The 22,725-nt window shown below is 39.7% G+C and overlaps 1 protein-coding gene across 1 annotated transcript in view; it reads left to right on the top strand.

Annotated features, from left to right (window-relative positions):
• CATSPERB (cation channel sperm associated auxiliary subunit beta) overlaps positions 1–22,725 on the top strand; it is a 126,403-nt gene that overhangs the window by 44,313 nt on the left and 59,365 nt on the right. Inside the window, exons 7-14 of the mRNA XM_055555899.1 lie at positions 1,681–1,776; positions 1,917–2,035; positions 2,352–2,384; positions 8,108–8,174; positions 8,432–8,478; positions 9,058–9,210; positions 16,843–16,995; positions 19,212–19,356. Of these exons, the coding sequence (XP_055411874.1) occupies positions 1,681–1,776; positions 1,917–2,035; positions 2,352–2,384; positions 8,108–8,174; positions 8,432–8,478; positions 9,058–9,210; positions 16,843–16,995; positions 19,212–19,356 (813 nt within the window). The remainder of the gene's footprint in view (positions 1–1,680; positions 1,777–1,916; positions 2,036–2,351; positions 2,385–8,107; positions 8,175–8,431; positions 8,479–9,057; positions 9,211–16,842; positions 16,996–19,211; positions 19,357–22,725) is intronic.

The following is a 22,725-nucleotide window of genomic DNA, read 5'->3' as shown; positions in this document are numbered from 1 at the left end:
ACAGAAGACGCTAAACATTCCTACTATGGCCAAGGATCAAGGAACAAAGTGGTTTTGGTATTTGCAACATGTTCAGTCTCTTTTTAATAAGTTCTCAAAGTTTGAATGAAGTAAAGTGTTAGTTGCTCAGTTGTGTCTGACTCTTTGTGACCCTGTGGCCTGCAGCCCACCATGCTCCTCTGTCCATGGAATTCTCCAGGCAAGAATACTAGTGAAAGTGAAAGTTGCTCAGCCGTGTCTGACTCTTTGCGACCCCATGGGCTGTACAGTCCATGGAATTCTCCAGGCCAGAATACTGGAGCGGGTAGCCTTTCCCTTTTCTCTAAGGGAAAGAATACTAGAGTAGGTAGCCATTCCCTTCTCCAGGAGATCTTCCTGACCCAGTGATTGAACCGGGGTTTCCTGCATTACAGGCAGATTCTTTACCATCTGAGCCACAAATAGATTCCCTTATTAACAATTTATTCTACTTTAAAAATCACAATAAAGCAAATCACTTTCAAAAAATAAAGTAAATCAAACAATTTCTTCCCTCTTGGGTTTTGCATTTTAATCTTTTTCTCTGGAATTTTTGTATTGTTCACTATAATTGTATTCTTGAAATAGGGACATATTTTTGCTTAGAAGGATATTATCAGGAAGGAAAATTTCTTCCTGTATCCTCATAAGTTATGACTAGGGTCCTCCAAACTAACCAAGACATTAGCAGGAGAAAAGGCATGTACTTTTCCCAGAAGAGAAATGAAACTCAGAGAACTAGTTAAACTTGGAGGCTAATATACCATCTTAACAAAGGAAAGGAGTCTAGACCTCAAGGGACAAGAAATTGTGAAGTGATGAGGAAATTTGTGGGTGGACTCATGGAAGATAAGACTTATTTTAGTGAAGTCTGTTTATTCAGACTCATTTTGGAATCATCTCCCTGTCTCTTGTGAGAAGATTGCTCTCTTCTCTTCTGGGTTTTATGGACTTCCCTCATAGCTCAGTTGGTAAAGAATCTGCCTGCAATGCAGGAGATCCCAGTTTCATCCCTGGGTTGGGAAGATCCACTGGAGAAGGGATAGGCTACCCACTCCAGTATTCTTGGGCTTCCCTTTTGGCTCAGCTGGTAAAGAATCTGCCTGCAATGCAGGAGATCCCAGTTTCATCCCTGGGTTGGGAAGATCCCCTGGAGAAGAATACTACCCACTCCAGTATTCTGGCTTGGAGAATTCCATGGACTGTATATTCCATGGGGTCAAGAGTAGAAAATGACTGAGTGACTTTCACTTTCACTTCCTGATACAGGTGAACTGGTTAGAAAATGCCCTGCTTTTTAGCAGGAAAAGGGAGGCAGAGAACTCTTCCTGAATTTCTTGATTCTCAGCTGCCTCCAGCTCAAAACCCTGATGCCAAAGTGGCATATTTTAGGGATAACATATTCTGATTTCCTTCAATATAAAACAAAATCCTTAATAATTTGATGGCTGGCTAAACTGTGGTACGACTCAAGTTACTTTATCTTTCCAATGCTTGGGGAAGTGACACTCAAACTTCACTTTGGGGGGTTGGGGCAAGGGTGGAGCATAGGCTGGAAGGTGGGGCAGATGCAGGCTCTCCTTCCTAAAACCTTAGCACCTTAGGAGTCAGTTACTCGCTTTGCAGTTATCTTGCCTTAATTTCCCTTTTCTCTCATGGTAGGTGTTTACATAGGCCTCAGCTTTTCTGGATTTTGGGATTATGATGATACCCAATGGTATAACCTGACAGATATGATCTATTCCCAAGTTGGAGAAGGTAATTCCTCTAACAGTGACTTCATCTTTGACATTTTCCTTTGCATCAACATTTGATGAATATTTATGAAATGTCTTTGCTTTGCTGAAAACATCACTTTTCCCTTATCTTTTAACCCATTATATGATTTCTTCCTTTAGAGCACAAACAGCTCTCGGTGGTGGATATGGTTTTAACAAATCATTTTTTAGTTATCCTCACCTCTTTGGGTCTTTTTATAAGTGGAGATCTTCGTTATCCATCATCCTCTGTCTTAATGGTAGGTAAATTGCTCTGTAACTAGAAGTTAACCTTAAATATCTTATGTGATATAAAGTAGAAATATTGGATACTTGAGTTACGTGTGATATATCTTAAAATTGAAATGTAAAAGCATAATATCATGACTTTTTCCTTTGCCTTATAGTATTGAATATATCATTTGGAAATGGCTAGTTTTGTTGCTATACAAATTTATGGGAAGTTTCAAATACATACATGTAGAAAACACATGTGGTGTAATTTAAACTGCTATGTTTTATCATGCCTTCTGATTGCAAGCAAAAATTTAAATTCCTCCTTTTCTTTCTTTCTAGCTTTCACGGGTAGACTTTTGCGGTTTCGAAAGGGTAAGAGGCTTTCAATTTCCAAGGGTTTGTTAGAAGATATTCATTTCCTTGGTGACCTAAGAGATGAAGTGCAAGACAAGAATTCATAATATAGATGATACCTGACACTACAATATTATTTACAGTTTGAACTTAAAAATGTGTTTCCCCTAGCCATTAAGCAATGATCTCTTGTTCTGTTTCAAAGGAGGAAATGCCACTCTTTGTTTTATAGGCAGCCCTTACCCTTCTTTATATGTTCTGTCCAGGATTGCTGTGGCTGTTCAATGTGTTCTGCACAAGAGCACCCAGCTGAAAAGATGGGCAGTCCAGTGGTTCGGCAGTCCTGTGGTTAAGACTTCACCTTCCAATTCAGTGGACATGGGTTCAACCCATCGTTGGGGAGCTAAGATCCCACATGCCTCAGGGCCAAAAAAACAAAACATAGACCAGAAGCAGTATTGTGACAGATTTAATAAAGACTTTTAAAAAAATTGTCCACATCAAAAAAATCTTAAAAAAAAAACAAAAACATTAAGAAAAGATAGTGAGGGATGAAATCTGGCTTAACACTTGACTCCTCAGTCTGCCTGCTCCTGACCCTCATGTGAGTCTGTGTCTACCAAGAGAAAGGGGCATTCTTTCTAATATGATACAAGCGACCATATAAGCTCTGATTCTGGCTTTTCAGGGTGTGATTTTGTTCCATCAATTATCTCCCCTCTCTGTTATGAGGTCAGGTTTTGAGATTCAACTAAGTCATTGCCTCATTGCCATCAACATATGAGCACAACAAAATTATGAGTATTTGTAGCCTTTTGCCATGTCCCCTCCCATATAGGCCTGTGGGCACAGATGCACATGGGCACACACATGCACACTCACTCACACTGACTAAAGCAAAGAGGCGGTTACTCTCAGGAAGCAAAAGGAACTGACTTCTTGCTTCACTGATTCCAAGAAACGTCAAGCTGAGAACCGGGACGGTCCGGCAGGTAAAACTGATTTCCATTACAAAGAGAAAGGAGGAGAACTGTCAAGGACAAAATTCCAAACTGAGAAAAGCTCTATCACTCAAGAGTGAGAGTGAAAAAAAGAAATTTTCACAGATGAGGCTTCAGGAGAGTTTATCGTCCAGAGATTCCCTTGAAGAAGTGGGGTGCCAGAAATAATGATGGAACTAGAAATGTGAACTCTAAGGGAGGCAGGAAACTTATCTGTGCTTTTCACCAGACCTAAGCCCACCCTTCTGTGTTTTTATAGCTGCATATATTCCATTGTGTGAACTTAACCAGAGTTTACTTAACCAGTCTCCTACGAGTGGATACTTGAGTTTTTCTAATCTTTTGCTTTTATATTACAAACAATGCTTCCATTAATAATTTGTGTCCAGCAAGTTTGTACATATCCAGCTATATCAGTACAATACATTCTTGGAATTTGGATGGACACATCAAGGAGTAAATGCTTGTACAATATTAAAAGACAATCACAAGTTGCCCTTCATAGACTTTTTACTATTTACAAGGATATTAAAATAAATCCTCTTGAGCTGAAATATTTCAGCAAAAACTCAGGAACTTCTGGTAATGATGAGAGATAGGAGAACTACAAGTGTTCCAAAGATAGTGAGGTCATGTGGCAGGGCAAAATGCGGGGAAAGTGAACTTATTCTTAAAGGTATAGGGATTTACCTTTAGGAAAGGCCTCTTCTATAATGATTGAAGAAAGGACAGTAAGAATGGGATGTGTGTGGCTATCCAGCCAGGAATTTGAAGGAGTTAATACTTGGTGGTTTATTCATGCCCTTATTCATCCATTCAACAGAAGTTTGTTGAGCCAGGCTTGTTTAGACAAAGACATACAAGATAAAGTCCTGACTCTCCTGTAGCTTTCCATTCTCCTGAAGCAGCTAGACCATGAACAAGTACACAAACATATGCAGACTGTGAAGAGTAAAAAGGGCTTATTCAAATTAAAGCAGGAAAGAGAAACAGAGTGAAGAGAAGATAATATTGTATTTTAAGCCAGGTGATTTTAGCAAGCCTCTCCAAGGAGGTGAAATTGAAGCAGAAATTCAAATGATTTGAAGAAATTATTTTACCAAAATATGTCCAGACAGTGGTGCAAAGGCCCTCAATTGGGGACTTGACATGAGGCAAAATCTCTCTCCCAAAGTCTGCTTAGTGGAACTAGCAGGCATCTTGGGTCACTTCTTTAAGGATAAAATCCAAGCTCTCGAGAGACATACAGAGTCCTTCATGGTCAGAGCCTCTCATGCCTTCCTCAGCCTTGTGATGCCTGCTCCTCACCCCAAGCAGCCCTTTCCAGGCACAGCAAACACACCTTGAAATGAGCCATCATTTCTGACACTTTGAATCAGTTGGACAAGATGTTTCATCTCCTTAGGGTGCATTCCCTCCCCCTCCCTTTCATTTCACTTAGAGCAAGGATCCCCAACCTTTTTGGCACCAGGGACCAGTTTCATGGAAGACAATTTTTCCACAGACCGGAGTGAGGGAGGATGGTTTGGGGATGATTGTGCAGTTTATTTCTACTATTCTTCCATCAACTCCACCACACATCATCAAACATGAGATCCTGGAGGTTAGGGACCCATGACTCAGAGTTCCTTCCGCTTCTTCAGTAACCCCCCTGTGACTACCGAGGGTGCCTTTCCTGTACAGTCTCAATGCTGTCACCACTAATGGCTGTCATTTGTCACCCTATTTTGTCTGTTGAGCCCTCTGACTTGCCTCAGCAGATTTTAGCTTTCATGTCAAGAACTACCTTATTTACTGGTATATGCTAGTAAGTTGGGGAAGGAAATGGCAACCCACTCCAGTGTTCTTGCCTGGAGAATCCCAGGGACAGGGGAGCCTGGTGGGCTGCCGTCTATGGGGTCACACAGAGTCGGACACAACTGAAGCGACTTAGCAGCAGCAGCTAATAAGTTACCACCCTGCCTTGCACATCAGATCAGATCAGATCAGATCAGTCGCTCAGTCGTGTCCGACTCTTTGCGACCCCATGAATCGCAGCACGCCAGGCCTCCCTGTCCATCACCAACTCCCGGAGTTCACTCAGACTCACGGCCATCGAGTCAGTGATGCCACCCAGCCATCTCATCCTCTGTCGTCCCCTTCTCCTCCTGCCCCCAATCCCTCCCAGCATCAGAGTCTTTTCCAATGAGTCAACTCTTCACATGAGGTGGCCAAAGTACTGGAGTTTCAGCTTTAGCATCATTCCTTCCAGGTCATCTCAAATAAATATTTGCAGAATCCATGAGTGAATAAATGAAGACAGACAGGAATCCAGTCTTGTAGGAAGTTAGTAGCCATATAGCATGGAACTTTGAACAGTCATATACCTCTCTGGCCTCAATTCCTGCATTTTAAAATGTTCATAACATTACCTACCTCTTAGAGTTGAAGTGATTAAATAACATTATATAAAAATTTGGCCTGGTTCATGAATCAAAGTAGAAACTTAACCAAACAAACAAAAACTATATTTTCTCTCCAAACAGTCAGAACCTTTTGAAAGCAAATGACAGAAACCAGCTAAATCTGATTTTAGCAAAGGAGATGCAGTTGTTGGCTCATGTGAGCAGGGAATTCAAGGAATGAAGAATCTGGCTTTCAGACATGACTGGATTTTGTGCCTAACAAATGTCCGTCGAACTCTGTCTTCTCAGCATTTGAATCTGTTTTCCTCTACATTAACTTCACTCTCAGTAAATTTGTTCCAATTGTCAGTAAGAACGGCCACCAAGTTTACGTGCAAGCAATTTAGCAATCCCCGCAGGAATAAAATATCTCTTTTCTGGTAGTTCCAAGTCTCAGGGCCGACTCATTACCCTGACTTGGATCGTGTGTTCATTCCTGACCCGTCTTTGTGACTCTAAATCAGGCCTGAGGCATGAGCTCATCCTTGGAATAAAGTTAGCCTGTTCAGATTAACTTATCCCCAGGGATATTCACTGAAGTATTATCAGTTTTATTCCAGGTAGGAAAAAAAAAAAAAAAGAAAGAAAGAAATGTAAAGAGCAAGAGAGAAAAAAAAAGGAATCTCTGGACCCAGTAGAGGTTCTTTATTAATTGCCCATATATAGTCATAATAATCACAATATTCTAAAGCACTAAAGATTTATATGAGAACTCAACAGGCTCATTTGATATAAAGCCTTAGATTGAAATTCAAATAAATTATTGTCTATTCCATTTTAAAAGGCTTCTTTATTTGTTTAGAAGTTTTATTAAGATATAATTCACATAGCATAATATTTACCCACTTATAGTGTACAATTCAATGGCATTTAGTATAATCACAGTGTACAACCATCACCACAGTCTATTCTAAAATATTTTAAAGGCTTTTTTTGTACAGATTATGCAGATTTTATTATTGATCTTTAAAAATGTAAGAAGGTTTTCCTTTTGTCTCAACAATAATTTGAGAGTCAGAGTCTTCCTATGTTAACTGAAAAAATTACATAATCTAAAAGTTGAGAGTTATATTTTATTCTGTGGACAAAACTGAGGACATAAGCCCAGGACACAGCCTCTCAGATAGCTCTGAGAGACTGCTCCCAAGAGGGAAAGGGGAACCAGGATATATAAGGAGTTTTTGCAGCAAAGACCAGGTAGTTGGAACATCAAAAGTTTTCTTTAAAGAAAACCAGATATCTCAAGGAATTTAGTGCTTTTCTATGTATGGGAAGATGCAAGTCTGGGCTCCCTGAAATCAGTCCTCTGATGTGCACCTCAGCTCTTTGGCACCAGTACCCTGTGTTTTCTCATCCTGAGTCTCCTCAGGGTGCATCTTTGGGGGCTGGCTGCAGTGACTGAGAGCATGGCAACAGGCAGACAGCCCATCTGTCTCCATCCTGAGTTCCCTCGGGGCTCACAGTCATGGTTGTAGTGGCTTGATGGCTGCAAATCCTTTGTTTACTGCAGGCAGGCAACATTTTTTCATAGATACCTATAACAGAACCATCTCAAATTCTTGCATATAACCCATATCCAACATGAATAATCTTACCTTCTTGGAAGTTTCTCTCTTATGACCAATTTTTCAAAACTTGTATTTTTTTCTTATTGCTTTGTGCTGCTGTCAGGCTTCTGGGAAGATTCCTTAAACCTAGCTGCAGCTGAAGGAGAATAAAAGATAAGCATATGGCCTGTTTTAACTGTAATGAAAGATCAACAGCTCCTGGGAGCCTCAGATAGACAATTCATAGAGAGAAGGCAATGGCACCTCACTCCAGTACTCTTGCCTGGAAAATTCCATGGATGGAGGGGCCTGGTAGGCTGCAGTCCATGGGATCGTGAAGAGTTGGACATGACTGAGTGACTTCACTTTCACTTTCATGCATTGGAGAAGGAAATGGCAACCCACTCCAGTGTTCTTGCCTGGAGAATCCCAGGGACAGGGGAGCCTGGTGGGCTGCCGTCTATGGGGTCGCACAGAGCCGGATACGACTGAAGCGACTTAGCAGCAGCAGCATCTTCATTAACATATGCTAATCAAGCAAAATTTTTTATTCCTCTTTTTGTGTGTTGTTCAAAAATCATATTCTTGTTTCCTGCCCTCTATGACCTTTTATTTGTTGGCATACAGTTTTTCTCTTTTTATTTGCCTCACATTCCTGAACTATCTAACTTTTAAATTTTCTGATGTTTTTCTATCTTACATCTTAAGTCTATGTATTGCCTAAATGATACTTTTGTTTATTTATGTAGGTTGACTACATCAAAGGAAAACTGTGGTATAATGAAAGATGTTTTGCTAACAGAGAACACTTTGAAGGTAAATTTTAATAAACTTTTCTCAACGTAGATAGCACATATAGATTAGATAAAATGAAATAAAAATAGAATTAAGCATAAAGATAGATTTGTTTTGTATAAGTTAAGAGCCTAAAACTGGGGGGGGGAATTAATTTAAATATAAGGCAATAGGCATGCCCTGTTATAAAATACAAGAAAATTGTATTTGAGTATACTTAATGATACATTTAAAAATATAGATGTTACTTATAATTTCTGTACCTTTATATTTTATAGTTGATTATGTTACTATCACCTTTGACAGAAACAGGACCCTAAGTGAGGTATGATATTCAATATTTTAAAAAGTAAGAAATTTTGCTGTGCATAATTTCATAGGTTCTTTTTAATCTAAAGAATGGCAATTCTACAGACTGAAAGGCTTAACAACCACTCTTTGCTCCCAATGGTGCCTCTACTTGGATTTAATTGGAGAAGTAAGTGGCCACCCACTCCAGTATTCTTGCCTAGAGAATCCCATGGACAGAGGAGCTTGGTAGGCTATAGTCCATGGGGTTGCTAAGAATCAGACACGACTGAGAGACTTCACTTTCACTTTTCTGCATTGGAGAAGGAAATGGCAACCCACTCCAGTATTCTTGCCTGGAGAATCCCAGGGACAGAGGAGCCTGGTGGGCTGCTGTCTATGGGGTCGCACAGAGTCAGACACGACTGAAGCAACTTAGCAGCAGCAGCAATTATATAACAATTCATGCCAGAAAGGGATGTTTGGCCATGTTTTCTGGACTCTCATCCCCCAGAAGATAACAACACAGTGGTCCATTGGTTTATTTGCCTATAGGAGCTAATGAGGACTTCTAGAGTTCAACAATGGCATTAATTTTTCCTTTCTCTTTTTGTAGGCAAACTCTTGTTTTTACAGTAAAGAACCATTTCTTGAATGGTTACCTTGCTTACCCCCTGTTCCAAAAGGAACCAAAACTATTCTTTCAACTGTGATAACATTTCTTGTTGACCAAGAGCAAAGTTCTGCAGTCTACCTCTTCCATAACCAGGTAGGCCTTAAAGCCCAGAGGGGATTGCTCCTGACACCACAATAATGAAAATGTACCTGACCAAAGCTTATTCCAAGTTCTTGTTTTCTTTGGCAGTATAAGTTGATAAAAATTGGCTGCAGTGAAATTATTTATGATAATTAATATAGTTTGATACCTTCCCTGATAGCTAGATTGGTAAAGAATCCACCTGCAATGCGGGAGACCCCAGTTTGATTCCTGGGTTGGGAAGATCCGCTGGAGAAGGGATAGGCTACCTACTCCAATATTCTTAGACTTCCCTTGTGGCTCAGCTGGTAAAGAATCCACTTGGAATGCAGGAGACCTGGGTTTGACCCCTGGGTTGGGAAAATCCCCTGGAGAGAATTCCATGGACATCCATGGGGTCGCAAAGTGTTGGACATGACTGAGTGACTTTCACTTTCACTTGATACCTTATAGATGTCTTGTTTCTGATTATCATTCAGTTTGATGAAAACACAAAATTCAATGCTGTTTGTATAATGATTCTGCTTTGCTTATTCTTCAGGATAGTATAAGCTGTATTTGCTCTGTATATATTTAAGTTTCCATAAAATGGTTAGTTTAAATGAACAAAAAGTGGAACAAGCTCTACCTGCATGATTTTAGGAGATAAAAATTTTTCCTCTACCCTCTAATTCAGTTCAGTTCAGTTCAGTCGCTCAGTTGTGTCCGACTCTGTGACCCCATGAATCGCAGCACGACAGGCCTCCCTGTCTATCACCAACGCCTGGAGTTCACTCAGACTCACATCCATCGAGTCAGTGATGCCATCCAGCCATCTCATCCTCTGTCATCCCCTTCTCCTCCTGCCCCCAATCCCTCCCAACATCAGAGTCTTTTCCAATGACTCAACTCTTTGCATGAGGTGTCCAAAGTACTGGAGTTTCAGCTTTAGCATCATTCCTTCCAGAGAAATCCCAGGGCTGATCTCCTTCAGAATGGACTGGTTGGATCTCCTTGCAGTCCAAGGGACTCTCAAGAGTCTTCTCCAACACCACACTTCAAAAGCATCAATTCTTCGGCACTCAGCTTTCTTCACAGTCCAACTCTCACATCCATATGTGACCACAGGAAAAACCAAAGCCTTGACTAGATGGACCTTTGTTGGCAAAGTAATGTCTCTGCTTTTGAACATGCTATCTAGATTGGTCATAACTTTTCATCCAAGGAGTAAGCGTCTTTTAATTTCATGGCTGCAATCACCATCTGCAGTGATTTTGGAGCCCAGAAAAATAAAGTCTGACACTGTTTCCACTGTTTCCCCATCTATTTCCCATGAAGTGATGGGACCAGATGCCATGATCTTAGTTTTCTGAATGTTGAGTTTTAAGCCAACTTTTTCACTCTCCTCTTTCACCTTCATCAAGAGGCTTTTTAGTTCCTCTTCACTTTCTGCCATAGGGTGGTGTCATCCTCATATCTGAGGTTATTGATATTTCTCCCAGCAATCTTGATTCCAGCTTGTGCTTCTTCCAGCCCAGCATTTCTCATGATGTACTCTGCATATAGGTTAAATAAGCAGGGTGACAATATACAGCCTTGACGTACTCCTTTTCCTATTTGGAACCAGTCTGTTGTTCCATGTCCAGTTCTAACTGTTGCTTCCTGACCTGCATACAGATTTCTCAAGAGGCAGGTCAGGTGGTCTGGTATTCCCATCTCTTTCAGAATTTTCCACAGTTTATTGTGATCCACAGAGTCAAAGGCCTTGGCATAGTCAATAAAGCAGAAATAGATGTTTTTCTGGAACTCTCTTGCTTTTTCGATGATCCAGCAGATGTTGGCAAATTGGTCTCTGGTTCCTCTGCCTTTTCTAAAACCAGCTTGAACAACTGGAAGTTCACAGTTCACGTATTGCTGAAGCCTGGCTTGGAGAATTTTGAGCATTACTTTACTAGCGTGTGAGATGAGTGCAATTGTGTGGTAGTTTGAGCATTCTTTGAACTCTTTATTTGAACTCCTTATTGCCAAATTCAGACTGAAATTGAAGAAAGTAGGGAAAACCACTAGACCATTCAGGTATGACCGAAATAAAATCCCTTATGATTATACAGTGGAAGTGAGAAATAGATTTAAGGGACTAGATCTGATAGATAGAGTGCCTGATGAACTACGGACTGAGGTTCATGACATTGTACAGGAGACAGGGATCAAAACCATCCCCATGGAAAAGAAATGCAAAAAAGCAAAATGGCTGTCTGGGGAGGCCTTACAAATAGCTGTAAAAAGAAGAGAAGCAAAAAGCAAAGGAGAAAAGGAGAGATATAAGCATCTGAATGCAGAGTTCCAAAGAATAGCAAGAAGAGATAAGAAAGCCTTCCTCAGTGATCAATGCAAAGAAATAGAGGAAAACAACAGAATGGGAAAGACTAGAGATCTCTTCAAGAAAATTAGAGATACCAAGGGAACATTTCATGCAAGATGGGCTCGATAAAGGACAGAAATTGTATGGACCTAAGAGAAGCAGAAGATATTAAGAAGAGGTGGCAAGAATACACAGAAGAACTGTACAAAAAAAGATCTTCACAATCCAGATAATCACGATGGTGTGATCACTCACCTAGAGCCAGACATCCTGGAATGTGAAGTCAAGTGGGACTTAGAGACCATCACTACGAACAAAGCTAGTGGAGGTGATGGAATTCCAGTTGAGCTATTTCAAATCCTGAAATATGATGCTGTGAAAGTGCTGCACTCAACATGCCAGCAAATTTGGAAAACTCAGCAGTGGCCACAGGACTGGAAAAGGTCAGTTTTCATTCTGATCCCAAAGAAAGGCAATGCCAAAGAATGCTCAAACCCTCTAATTCGGGCCCTGCAAATTAAACTGATAAAAGACAGATTAATAAGAGAAAAGAAAATAATTATTTATGCATGCAATGCACACACAATCACAGAAAATTAATCAAACTGATCACATGGACCACAGCCTTGTCTAACTCAATGAAACTATTAGCCATGCCGTGTAGGGCCACCCAAGATGAATGAGTCATGGTGCACAGTTCTGACAAAATGTGGTCCACTGGAGAAGGGAATGGCAAACCACTTCAGCATTCTTTCCTTGAGAACCCCATGAACTGTATGAAAAGGCAAAAGGGTATGACACTGAAAGATGAACTTCCCAGGTCAGTAGGTGCCCAATATGCTACTGGAAAAGAGTGGAGAAAAAACTCGAGAAAGAATGAAGAGACAAAGCCAAAGTGAAAACAATGCCCAGTTGTAGATGAAACTGGTGGTGGAAGTAAAGTCCGATGCTGAAGAACTATACAAAAAAAATCTTCTGACTTAGATAACCACGATGGTGTGATCACTTACCTAGAGCCAGGCATCCTGGAATGCAAAGTCAAGTGGGCCTTAGGAAGCATCTATACAAACAAAGCTAGTGGAGGTGACGGAATTCCAGTTGAGCTATTTCAAACCCTAAAAGATGATGCTGTGAAAGTGCTGCACCCAATATGCCAGCAAATTTGGAAAACTCAGCAGTGGCCACAGGGCTGGAAAAGGTCGGTTTTCATTCCAATCCCAAAGAAAGGCAATGCCAAAGATTTTTCAAACTACCACACAAGTGCACTCATCTCACACACTAGCAAAGTAATGCTCAAAATTCTCCAAGCCAGGCTTCAGCAGTATGTGAACTGTGAACTTCCTGATGTTCAAGGTGGATTTAGAAAAGGCAGAGGAACCAGAGATCAAATCACCAACATCTGCTGGGTCATCAAAAAAGCAAGAGAGTTCCAGAAAAACATCTACTTCTACTTTATTGACTACACCAAAGCCTTTGACTGTGTGGATCACAACCATCTGTAGAAAATTCTTCAACAGATGGGACTACCAGATCACCTTATCTGCATCCTGAGAAATCTGTATGCAGGTCAAGAAGCAACATTAGAACCAAACGTGGAACAACAAACTGGTTCCAAATTGGGAAAGGAGTATGTCAAGGCTGTATATTGTCACCCTGCTTATTTAATTTATATGCAGAGTACATCATGTGAAATGCTGGGCTGGCTGAAGCACAAGCTGGAATCAAGATTTCTGGGAGAAATATCAATAACCTCAGATATGCAGATGATACCACCCTTATGGCAGAAAACAAAGAAGAACTGAAGAGTCTCTTGATGAAAGAGGACAGTGAAAAAATTGGCTTAAAACTCAGCTTTCAGTTCTAATGAGGTGGATGAAACTGGAGCCTTTTATACAGAGTGAAGCAAGCCAGAAAGAAAAACACCAGTACAGTATATTAACACATATATATGGAATTTAGAAAGATGGTAATGATAACCCTAGAAAGATGGTAATGATAATCCTATATGCGAGACAGCAAAAGAGACACAGATGTATAGAACAGTCTTTTGGACTCTGTGGGAGAGGGCAAGGGTGGGATGATTTGGGAGAATGGCATTGAAACATGTATATTATCATATGTGAAACGAATCACCAGTCCAGGTTTGATGCAGGTTTGAGACAGAGTGCTCAGGGCTGGTGCACTGGGATGACCCAGAGGGATGGGATGGGGAGGGAGGTGGCAGGGGGGTTCAGGATGGGGAACACATGTACACCCATGGCGGATTCATGTCAATGTATGGCAAGACCACTACAATATTGTGAAATAATTAACTTTCAATTAAAATAAATAAATGTATATTAAAAAAAACTCAGCTTTCATAAAATGAGGATCATGGCATCCAGTCCCATCACTTTATGGCAAATAGATGGGGAAACAATGGAAACAGTGACAGACTTTATTTTGGCGGGGGGCTCCAAAATCACTGCAGATGGTGACTGTAGCCATGAAATTAAAAGACACTTGCTCCTTGGAAGAAAAGCTATGACCAACTTAGACAGAATATTAAAAAGCAGAGACATTACTTTGCTGACAGAGGTTCATCTAATCAAAGCTATGGTTTTTCCAGTAGTCATGTATTGGATGTGAGAGTTGGACTATAAAGAAACCTGAGTGCCGAAGAATCAATGCTTTTGAACTGTGGTGTTGGAGAAGACTCTTGAGAGTCCCTTGGACTGCAAGGAGATCCAACCAGTCAATTCTAAAGGAAATCAAAACTGAATGTGCACTGGAAGGACTGATGCTGAAGCTGAAACTCCAGTACTTTGGCCGCCTGATGCGAAGAACTGACTCCTTGGAAAAAACCATGATGCTGGGAAAGATTGGAGGCAAGAGGAGAAAGGGACAACAGAGGATGAGATGGTTGGATGGCATCACCAACTTGATGGACATGAGTTTGAGCAAGCTCCAGGAGCTGGTGATGGACAGGGAAGCCTGGCGTGCTGCAGTCCATGAGGTTGCAAAGAGTCAGACACGACTGACTGTGAACTGAGTGCACACACGTGTGGGTGGAAGTCAGTGATGAATAACTCAAGAGGTAGTTAAATTTTGGAGGTTATATACCATCTTAATAGTTTAAGAAATTGAGTGAGAAGGATACTTAAAATAAAACAAGTGAAAAGGTAATGGGTTTACAGGAGAACAAACAGGAGTTAAGAAAGTCCATGATAATATTTGTTTGAATAAGCTTGAGTGATTTTTCTGTCTCTTGTGGGCCTTAAAGCTCCCCTGAAGAAGGGATCTGGGGTAGGTTTTGTTCGCATGCTGCCTTCTGGGAGTAGATATGCTCTGAAGAGAAATTAATGGCAGCCTTATATTCCAGATATTGCTGCTTTTAGTCAGATGAGGGAAGAAATTTTTTGCATCTTTTGAATCTAAAATATCAGCATGAAATAAACTTTATACCAAAATGTCATACCTTGGGGTACATATTCTGATCCCCATCATAATCATGATCTGACAGAACTGTAGTGTGGCCTAGGTGTTCATATTTGCACATATGGACACCTTATCTTTGACAAAGGAGGCAAGAATATACAATGGGTTAAAGACAATCTCTTTAACAAGTGGTGCTGGGAAATCTGGTCAACCACTTGTAAAAGAATGAAACTAGAACACTTTCTAACACCATACACAAAAATAAACTCAAAATGGATTAAAGATCTAAACGTAAGACCAGAAACTATAAAACTCCTAGAGGAGAACATAGGCAAAACACTCTCCGACGTACATCACAGCAGGATCCTCTATGACCCACCTCCCAGAATATTGGAAATAAAAGCAAAAATAAACAAATGGGACCTAATTAAACTTAAAAGCTTCTGCACATCAAAGGAAACTATTAGCAAGGTGAAAAGGCAGCCTTCAGAATGGGAGAAAATAATAGCAAATGAAGCAACTGACAAACAACTAATCTCAAAAATATACAAGCAACTCCTACAGCTCAACTCCAGAAAAATAAATGACCCAATCAAAAAATGGGCCAAAGAACTAAATAGACATTTCTCCAAAGAAGACATACAGATGGCTAACAAACACATGAAAAGATGCTCAACATCACTCATTATCAGAGAAATGCAAATCAAAACCACTATGAGGTACCATTTCACGCCAGTCAGAATGGCTGCAATCCAAAAGTCTACAAGCAATAAATGCTGGAGAGGGTGCGGAGAAAAAGGAACCCTCTTCCACTGTTGGTGGGAATGCAAACTAGTACAGCCACTATGGAGAACAGTGTGGAGCTTCCTTAAAAAACTGAAAATAGAACTGCCTTATGATCCAGCAATCCCACTGCTGGGCATACACACTGAGGAAACCAGAGGGAAAGAGACACGTGTACCCCAATGTTCATCGCAGCACTGTTTATAATAGCCAGGACATGGAAGCAACCTAGATGTCCATCAGCAGATGAATGGATAAGAAAGCAGTGGTACATATACACAATGGAGTACTACTCAGCCATTAAAAAGAACACATTTGAATCAGTTCTAATGAGGTGGATGAAACTGGAGCCTATTATACAGAGTGAAGTAAGCCAGAAAGAAAAACACCAATACAGTATACTAACGCATATATATGGAATTTAGAAAGATGGTAACAATAACCCTGTGTAGGAGACAGCAAAAGAGACACTGATGTATAGAACAGTCTTATGGACTCTGTTGGAGAGGGAGAGGGTGGGAAGATTTGGGAGAATGGCATTGAAACATGTGTAATATCATATATGAAACGAGTTGCCAGTCCAGGTTCAATGCACGATACTGGATGCTTTGGGCTGGTGCACTGGGACGACCCAGAGGGATGGTGTGGGGAGGGAGGAGGGAGGAGGGTTCAGGATGGGGAGCACATGTATACCTGTGGCGGATTCGTTTTGATGTTTGGCAAAACTAATACAGTGTTTCAGGTTTAAAAAAAAAAAAAGTAATTTGACATTATAGTTCTGGTGAATGGGCATTGGAGTCTGTCAAGTTCAGTAATGAGTCTACAATAAATCCCTTGACATTTATTTTAGAACCTTGGACAAATTATTTAATCCTCTTTACTTCATGTTCAATATCTACAAGATGGACCTATACAGTAGGGGGAAGCAGAGTAAAGAGATACCAATAGCTGCTAATCCTTTCAATTCTATACTGTTAAAGGTTGTATCCCTATCTTAATCAAAATCCAGGTAACAAGAAACTCTAAAAATTGTAACATAGACGTAGTACTGTTGGTGCAAAGAAACCTTACAATTTGCTCCTCCTTTGTTTATCTATTTCTAGAAAAATACCATTGTCTCTGTGAGGATCCTAAAACACAACAAACCAGACTTAATACAAAAATTTCCACCTTTCTCTTTTCCTTCATCATTCTCTTCTCCTGTTGGAATGATATTCCACCCACGAAGCCATTTTCTGTATGCTTATGGTAATCAGGTATGTATAGATTAAACTTTACACTCTTAGTATAGATGTAAATTCTTCAGTTACTCTATGCTGAATGGATATACATTAAGAATGGAGTTGCTCTGATGGTCAGGGAGGTGGAAAGCCTAATAAAGGGAGAATGAGAAGAAAGGAATTAATGACAGTGCATACAAACAAATCTTTTGCAAAGTTTTGCTGAAAAGTGGAACAGGGAAATGTGACAGTATTTGAAAAAGGAAAGGTCAAAAGAAGAGTTTTTTGTTTTTTTTTTTTTAAGATAGAAGGAATTATGATGTGTGCTTCCAGGAATTATTTGGTAGAGAGGGAAAAATTAATGATGCAGGAAAGAGAACAAACTGCTGGAGAGACATTTCTGAAGAGGTGAGAGGAGATAATCTATATGAACTAGTGAAGAGATTGATCTCAGCACAAACAATAGTAAGTGGAGGGAGGAAGGGCTTTGGGGTTCAAAAGCAGTTAGGTGGGGACCTATGGTAATGGAGGATGTGGGAATTTATCTTCTATTTTCTCACACAAAAAAAATCAAAATTATTTATGAGTGATGATGGAGGAGAAATGTACAGGGGAGGGGATTTGAGGAAAGAGACAACAGAATTAAATAGTTGCCTAGGAGGATGGGCAACCTAATTTTACAACTTAAGGAACTAAAAAAAGAAGAGCCACATACTGAAAGCTAACAAAAGGAAGGATATAATAAAGAATAGAGGAAAGATAAATGTAATAGGGAATAGAATAAAGCAGTTAAATTAAGACCTGGTTTGTTGACAAAACTTAACTAGATAAACTAAGAAAAAGAAGATTCGTCTAAAAATTGAAAGAGGAGATGTTACAACTGATGCCACAGAAACAAGGAGGATATGAGAATATTATGAATAGTTTTGTATGCTAACAAACTGGATAACCTAGAACAAATGGGTAAATTTCCAGAAACACACAACCTACTAATTCTTAAATCATGAAAAAATAAATCTGAGCAGACCAATAACTAGTTAGGAAATTGAGTCGGTAATCAAACCTCCCAACAAAAAAAGTCCAAGGCCATATGGCTTCATTGGTGAATTGGTCAAATTTTAAAGAAGAATTAATACTAAACCTCTTCAAACTCTTGCCAAAGGGAAGGAAAAAATGAAGAGGAATGAATATTTTCAAGGTCATTTTTTAAGACCACCATTAACCTGATATCAAAGTCAGATAAGAATACTATAAGAAAACTATAAATCAAATCCCTAGACAACATTGATACAAAAATTCTCAACAAAATACTAGGAAACTGAATTCAGCAATGGAATTAAAAAGATTATACATACTACGACCAACTGGAATTTGTTCCTGTAACACAGAAATGGTTAAACATATGAAAATTGAACAGTGTAATATACCACATTAACAGAATGAAGGGGGAAAATAATCACAACATCATCTCGGTTGATACAAAAGAGCATTTGATAAAATTCAACATACTTTCATGATAAAAACATGTAGTATACTAGAAATAGAATAAAACCACCTAAACATGACAAAAACCTCATACAAGAAACACACAATGAACATTATACTCAACAGTGAAAGACTTACAGCTTTTCCTCTAAGGTAAGGAAGGAATAAGGCAAGGAAGCACACTCTCCCCACTTCTATTCAATATAGTACTGGAAGTTCTGACCAGAGCTATTAGACAAGAAAAAGAAACTTTAAAGTATCTGCATATAAAAAGAAGAAACAAAATTATCTGTGTTCACAGGTGATATGATCTTATATGTAGAAAACTCTGAAGATACTGCAAAAAACAAACAAACAAACCTGTTAGAGGAATTCAGCACAAAAGTCATTTTAATATGGATAGGCATTTACCCATTTTAATATGGGTAAGCACTCTCCTCCATACAGCAAGTCATCCAACACTTCATCATTTCATGAACAAGGAGGACCCAGTTGAGAGATGATGAAATAACTTTGTTCTTTTATGCATCTTTCATAAAACTGAAGATTGCCACATGCACTGTTGCACAAACTCTAGGAAGGGAATAGAGGGTTGACCAAGTACGTAAGGAGTCTTTACACTTGTGTGTGTGTGTGAAGGGGGATGCATGCATGATGGATGTGGGAGTATGGTTATGCTGCATGACTTTCTTATGTAGGAAGATTAGGTAATTGCTGACTGTTACATGGCAGCTCTTTAGTGAGGTATTGTCTTTCTATTCCCTTAGGTATGGCTTTCAATTGATGGCGGCAACACCTTTGATTTAATAGCTGACTTTCATGATGATATCATAAAGAATACTTACCATAGTTTTTATACTTCAGATATTACTCTTGTTTCCCAAAGTGGAAAGGTTTACTTGACAAAGGCAGGTAAGGAATTCACTTTTACTCATATAAGCACTACCTGTGAGCCAAGGGTTAGAAGATATATTTTTAAATCTGCCATATTAATGAACTGATCCTAAGGTCTCAGACATATTAGGGGTTTTAGATGGATTTTTTTAATGTTTTACAGTAATAAAAATAAACATAACAAAATTTAACATCTTAACCATTCTAAGTATACAGTTCAGTGGTATTGGATACGTGCCCAGTCACTTCACTTGTGTCCGATTCTTTGCAACCCTATGGACTTACCCGCCAGGCTCCTCTGTCCATGGGATTCTCCAGGCAAGAATACTGGAGTGGGTTGTGATGCCCTCCTCTAGGGAATCTTCCCGACCCAGGGATCGAACCTGCATCTCTTACATCTTTTGCATTGGCAGGTGGGTTCTTTACCACAAGCACCACCTGGGAAGCCCTCAGTGGTATTAAATACATGCAAATATTCTGCAACCATCACCAACATCTATCTCCTTAACTCTCTTCATCTTAAAACTTTATACCTTTTAAAAATGAATCCCCACACCCCTCTTCCCCACAGCTTCTCACAACTACCATTCTATTTTCTGTTTCTGTGATTTTGATTACTATGGTGCCTCACATAAGTGGAATCATACAGTATTTGTCCTTTTGTGACTAGATTATTTCACTTAGCATAATGGCCTTAAGGTTCATACAAGTAATAGCTTGTATCAGGGTTGTCTTCATGATTAAGGCTGAATAATAATTGTACCGTATAGATGACATTTAGCTTGTCCTTTTGTCCATCAGTGGACACTTGGGTTGCTTCCATGTTTATTTATTGTGAATAGTGTTGCTACAAACACAGGTATACAGATACATCTTTAAGACCTGCTTTTAATTCTTTTGGGTATATACTCAGAACTGGCATTTCTGAATCATATGATAATTTTACTTTTAATTTTTTGAGGATCTGCAATACTATTTTACACAGCAATGTACTATTTTACATTCTGATTTCCAGTGTAAAATGGTTCCAGTTTCTCCATAACATTGCCAACATTTGTTATTTTCTGGTCTTTTGATAGCAATCTTCCTTCTGGGTGTGAAGTGGTTGTTGTTATTGTTGATCAGTCACTAGTCAGGTCAACTATTTGTGACCACATGGACTGTAGCATGCCAGGCTTCCCAGTCCATCACCAACTCCCAGACCTTGCTAAAACTCATGTCCACTGAGTCAGTGATGCCATCCAACCATCTCATCCTCTGTTGTCCCCTTCTCCTGCCTTCAATCTTTCCCAGCCTCAAGGTCTTTTCCAATGAGTTGGTTCTTGGCATCAAGTGGCCAGAGTATGAGAGCTTCAGCTTTAGCATCAGTCCTTCCAATGAATATTCAGGACTGATTTCCTTTAAGATTGAGTGGTTTAACTTCCTTGCTGTCCAAGGGACTCTCAAGAGTCTTCTCCAACACCACAGTTCAAAAGCATCAGTTCTTTGGCACTCAACTTTCTTTATGGTCCAGCTCTCACATCTGTACATGACTACTGGAAAAACTATAGGTTTGACTAGATGGACCTTTATCGGCAAAGCAATGTCTCTGCTTTTTAATACGCTGTCTAAGTTGGTCATAGCTTTTCTTCCAAGGAGCAAGCGTCTTTTAATTTCATGGCTGCAGTACCATCTGCAGTGATTTTGGAGCCCCCCAAAATAAAGTCTGTCACTGTTTCCATTGTTTCCCCATTTATTTGCCATAAAGTGATGGGATGGGATACCATAATCTTTGTTTTCTGAGTGTTGAGTTTTAAGCCAGCTCTTCCACGCTCCTCTTTCACTTTCATCAAGAGGCTAAAGGAACTAAAGTTCCTTTTCAGTTTCTGCCATAAGGGTGGTGTCATCTGCATAACTGAAGTTATTAATATTTCTTCTCAGAATCTTGATTCCAGCTTGTGCTTCATCCAGCCCAGCGTTTCTCATGATGTACTCTGCATATAAGTTAAATAAGCAGGGTGACAATATATAGCTTTGTGGTACTCCTTTCCCAATTTTTTGAACCAGTCAGTTGTTCCGTGTCTGGTTCTAGCAATTGCTTCTTAACAGACATACAGGTCTCTCAGGAGACAGATAATGTATCTGGCATTCCCATCTTTTTCAGAATTTTCCACAATTTTTTCTGATCCACAGAGTCAAAGTCTTTAATGGAGTCAATGAAGCTGAAATAGATGTTTTTCTGGAACTCTCTTGCTTTTTCTATGGCCCAATAAATGCTGGCAATTTGATCTCTGGTTCCTCTGCCTTTTCTAAATCCAGCTGTACATCTGGGAGTTCTCAGTTCACATACTGCTGAAGCCTAGCTTGAAGGATTTGACCATAACTTTACCAGCATGTGAAAGGAGAGCAACTGTATGGTAGTTTGAACATTCTTTGGCATTGCCTTTCTTTGAGATTGGAATGAAAACTGACCTTTTCCAGTTCTGTGGCCACTGCTGAGTTTTCCAAATTTGCTGACATATTGAGTACAGCACTTTAACAGCATTATCATTTAGGATTTTAAATATTTCTGCTGGAATTCCATTATGCCCACTAGCTTTGCTGTAGTAATACTTTTTAAGACACACTTGACTTTGCACTCCAGGATGTCTGGCTCTAGGTGAGTGACCACACCATCACAATTATCCAGGTCTTTAAGACCATTTTTGTATAGTTCTTCTATGTATTCTTGCCATCTCTTCTTAATATCTTCTGCTTCTGCTAGGTCTATACCATTTCTGCCCTTTATTGTGCCCATCCTTGCACGAAATGATCCCTCAATGTCTCTCTCTAATTATCTTGAAGAGATTTCTAGTCATTCCCATTGTATTGCATTCCTCTATTATTTGCATTGCTCATTTAAGAAGGCCTTCTTATCTCTCCTTGCTATTCTCTGGAACTCTGCATTTATTTGTTTTTATCTTTCCTTTTCTCCTTTGCCTTTCTCTTCTCTTCTTTTCTTGGCTCTTTGTAAAGCCTCCTCAGACAACCACTTACCTTCTTGCATTTCTTTTTCTTTGGGATGACTTTGGTCACTGCCTCCTGTACAATGTTGTTGTTGTTGTTCAGTCGCTCAGTGGTGTCCAACTGTTTATGATCCCATGGACTGCAGCATGCTAGGCTTCCCTGTCCTTCACCATCTCCTAGAATTTACTCAAACTCATATTCATTGAGTTGGTGATGCCATCCAACCATCTCATCTTCTTATCCCTTCTCCTCCTGCCTTTGATCTTTCCCAGCATCAGGGTCTTTTCCAATGAGTCAGTTCTTTGCATCAAGTGGCCAAAGTATTGAAGCTTGAGCCTCAACATCAGTCCTTCCAGTGAATATCAGTCTTGATTTCCTTTAGGATTGACTAGTTTATCTCCT

This window comes from Bubalus kerabau, chromosome 19 (genome assembly GCF_029407905.1).
Source record: "Bubalus kerabau isolate K-KA32 ecotype Philippines breed swamp buffalo chromosome 19, PCC_UOA_SB_1v2, whole genome shotgun sequence".
Taxonomy (NCBI): domain Eukaryota; kingdom Metazoa; phylum Chordata; class Mammalia; order Artiodactyla; family Bovidae; genus Bubalus; species Bubalus kerabau.
The sequence above is the reverse complement of the archived record's forward strand: the minus strand, read 5'-3'. Positions and strand labels throughout refer to the sequence as shown.